The 2,295-nt window shown below is 38.3% G+C and overlaps 1 protein-coding gene across 1 annotated transcript in view; it reads left to right on the plus strand.

Moving 5' to 3' along the window:
• Positions 1–2,295, plus strand: part of PSMC6 (proteasome (prosome, macropain) 26S subunit, ATPase, 6) — a 22,471-nt gene that overhangs the window by 12,119 nt on the left and 8,057 nt on the right. The window contains exon 10 of the mRNA XM_011961805.1: positions 1,054–1,115. Within this exon, the coding sequence (XP_011817195.1) occupies positions 1,054–1,115 (62 nt within the window). The remainder of the gene's footprint in view (positions 1–1,053; positions 1,116–2,295) is intronic.

The following is a 2,295-nucleotide window of genomic DNA, read 5'->3' on the forward strand; positions in this document are numbered from 1 at the left end:
TTGGTGAAAGTGCTCGTTTGATCAGAGAAATGTTTAATTATGCCAGAGACCATCAACCATGCATTATTTTTATGGATGAAATAGATGCTATTGGTAAGAATAACACCCTTGTTGAAAGTTTTAGGACATTTTTTTAAATGTAAAAGAACAGCCGCACGCCGTGGCTCACGCCTGTAATCCCAACACTTTGGGAGGCCGAGGCGGGGGATCACGAGGTCAGGAGATCGAGACCATCCTGGCTAACACGGTGAAACCCCGTCTCTACTAAAGATACAAAAAATTAGCTGGGCGTGGTGGTGTGCACCTGTGGTCCCAGATACTCGGAGGCTGAGGCAGGAGAATGGCGTGAACCCGGGAGGCGGAGCTTGCAGTGAGCCAAGATGGCGCCACAGCACTCTAGCCTGGGTGACAAAGCTAGACTCCCGTATCAAAAAATAAAAATAAAATAAAAAAAAAATAAATAAATGTAAAAGAACCTTTTTCCCCCCTCTCTTAATCTGTAATTGTGATTTGTAAGAAGTAGATACCACAATGAATTAGATGTTACTTTAACCGTGAATAACCTTTCACGGCCGGGAATGGTGGCTCACGCCTGTAATCCCAGCACTTTGGGAGGCCGAGGTGGACAGATCACGAGGTCAGGAGATTGAGACCATCCTGGCCAACATGGTGAAACCCTGTCTCTACTAAAAATACAAAAATTAGTTGGATGTGGTGGCATGTGCCTGTAATCCCCGCTACTGAGGAGGCTGAGGCACAAGAATTGCTTGAACCCAGGAGGTGTAGGTTGCAGTGAGCTAAGATCACGCCACTGCACTGCAGCCTGGCGGCAGAGCGAAACTCCGTCTCAATAAATAAATAAATAAATAAAACTTTCACTTTAACAAAATGAGAAATGTTACACCAAAATCCAGTCTAACTTTGTCAGCATAATTCTTACTCTTTAGTTTTCATCTTAATGTTTTAAGCACAGACTGTTATGTTCTGTTTTCTTAAATGATGGTTATAGAGGAAAAGAGTAATGCATATAAATTTCCAAATCTACTATTTTAGGTGGTCGTCGGTTTTCTGAGGGTACTTCAGCTGACAGAGAGATTCAGAGAACGTTAATGGAGGTAATATTTGGTAAAGGGGGTTTATAAAGAAACCAATGTTTATTAAATGAAGAACTGAACATTGCATATTTGATAGTCAAAATATATAGAACATTTTAAATGAAATATAAAATTTGAAAATATTGTCAGGAACGAACATGTTTCTCACAAACTCTAAGAAAATGACTACTAGAAAATAAGGCTATCTGCCAAATTCCATTTGGTATATACCTGTACTATTCTGTGTGTTTTTGAGCAGATCAGTCATTCATATATTTAAATTCTTATGAATGTGATCTTGTGGTAGTTTTATGAAGACATTTTATGTAATGGTCATATTAAGACCGTTGGCAATAAATGAGCTATAATTATGTATGCAGCTGCTCTAAAAATTATTTTTTCTTTCACTTTATTGCTGAGACTGAGGCAATTAAAATAGTTTTGATAATTGAAGAGGATAGTTGACACAATGAAAGAATGCACATAAAGCTTTCCCCTGGTTTTACCTTTCCCCACTCCAAATTCTGTGAAAATGATAGCAAGAGTCCAAATACATTTGCCACTTCAAATAGAAACTAGGTAGCATGGGAAATGCAGTGTCAAATTCTTTCTTCTTAGGAGTATTTGAAAAATCTCTTTTCATAAATTATACAGATCTGCTCAGAAGATACATAGTATTTGGAAATTATAAAATATCTTAGAAACCTTAAATTGAGATATTTTTAAATGACACAAATACTAATTTTATTCAAGTAACTAATATATCATCAACTAACACATTGTCAGACTTGCTATATTTTAGAGTTTGTTAAACGCAGTAAGGTTTTTCATGTATTCAAGAAAACTTTAGAAATTGAGACAATATTTTTTATGTCTTTCAATATTTCTGTGTACAGAATTATTTGAAAAAATAGACCAGACATGGTGACTTCTGCCTGTAATCCCAGCACTTTGGGAGGCCCAGATGGGCAGATCATGATGTCTGGGCATCGAGACCAGCCTGGCCAATGTAGTGTCTCTACTAAAGATACAAAAATTAGCCGGGTGTGGTGGCACGTGCCTGTAATCCCAGTTATTCAGGAGGCTGAGGCAGGAGAATTGCTTGAACCAGGAGGCGGAGGTTGCAGTGAGCTGAGATTGCCCCATGGCATTCCAGCCTGGGCAACAGAGCAAGAATCTGTCTCCAAAAAAAAAAAAAAAA

Source organism: Colobus angolensis, unplaced genomic scaffold, assembly GCF_000951035.1.
Source record: "Colobus angolensis palliatus isolate OR3802 unplaced genomic scaffold, Cang.pa_1.0 Scaffold57, whole genome shotgun sequence".
Classification (NCBI taxonomy): domain Eukaryota; kingdom Metazoa; phylum Chordata; class Mammalia; order Primates; family Cercopithecidae; genus Colobus; species Colobus angolensis.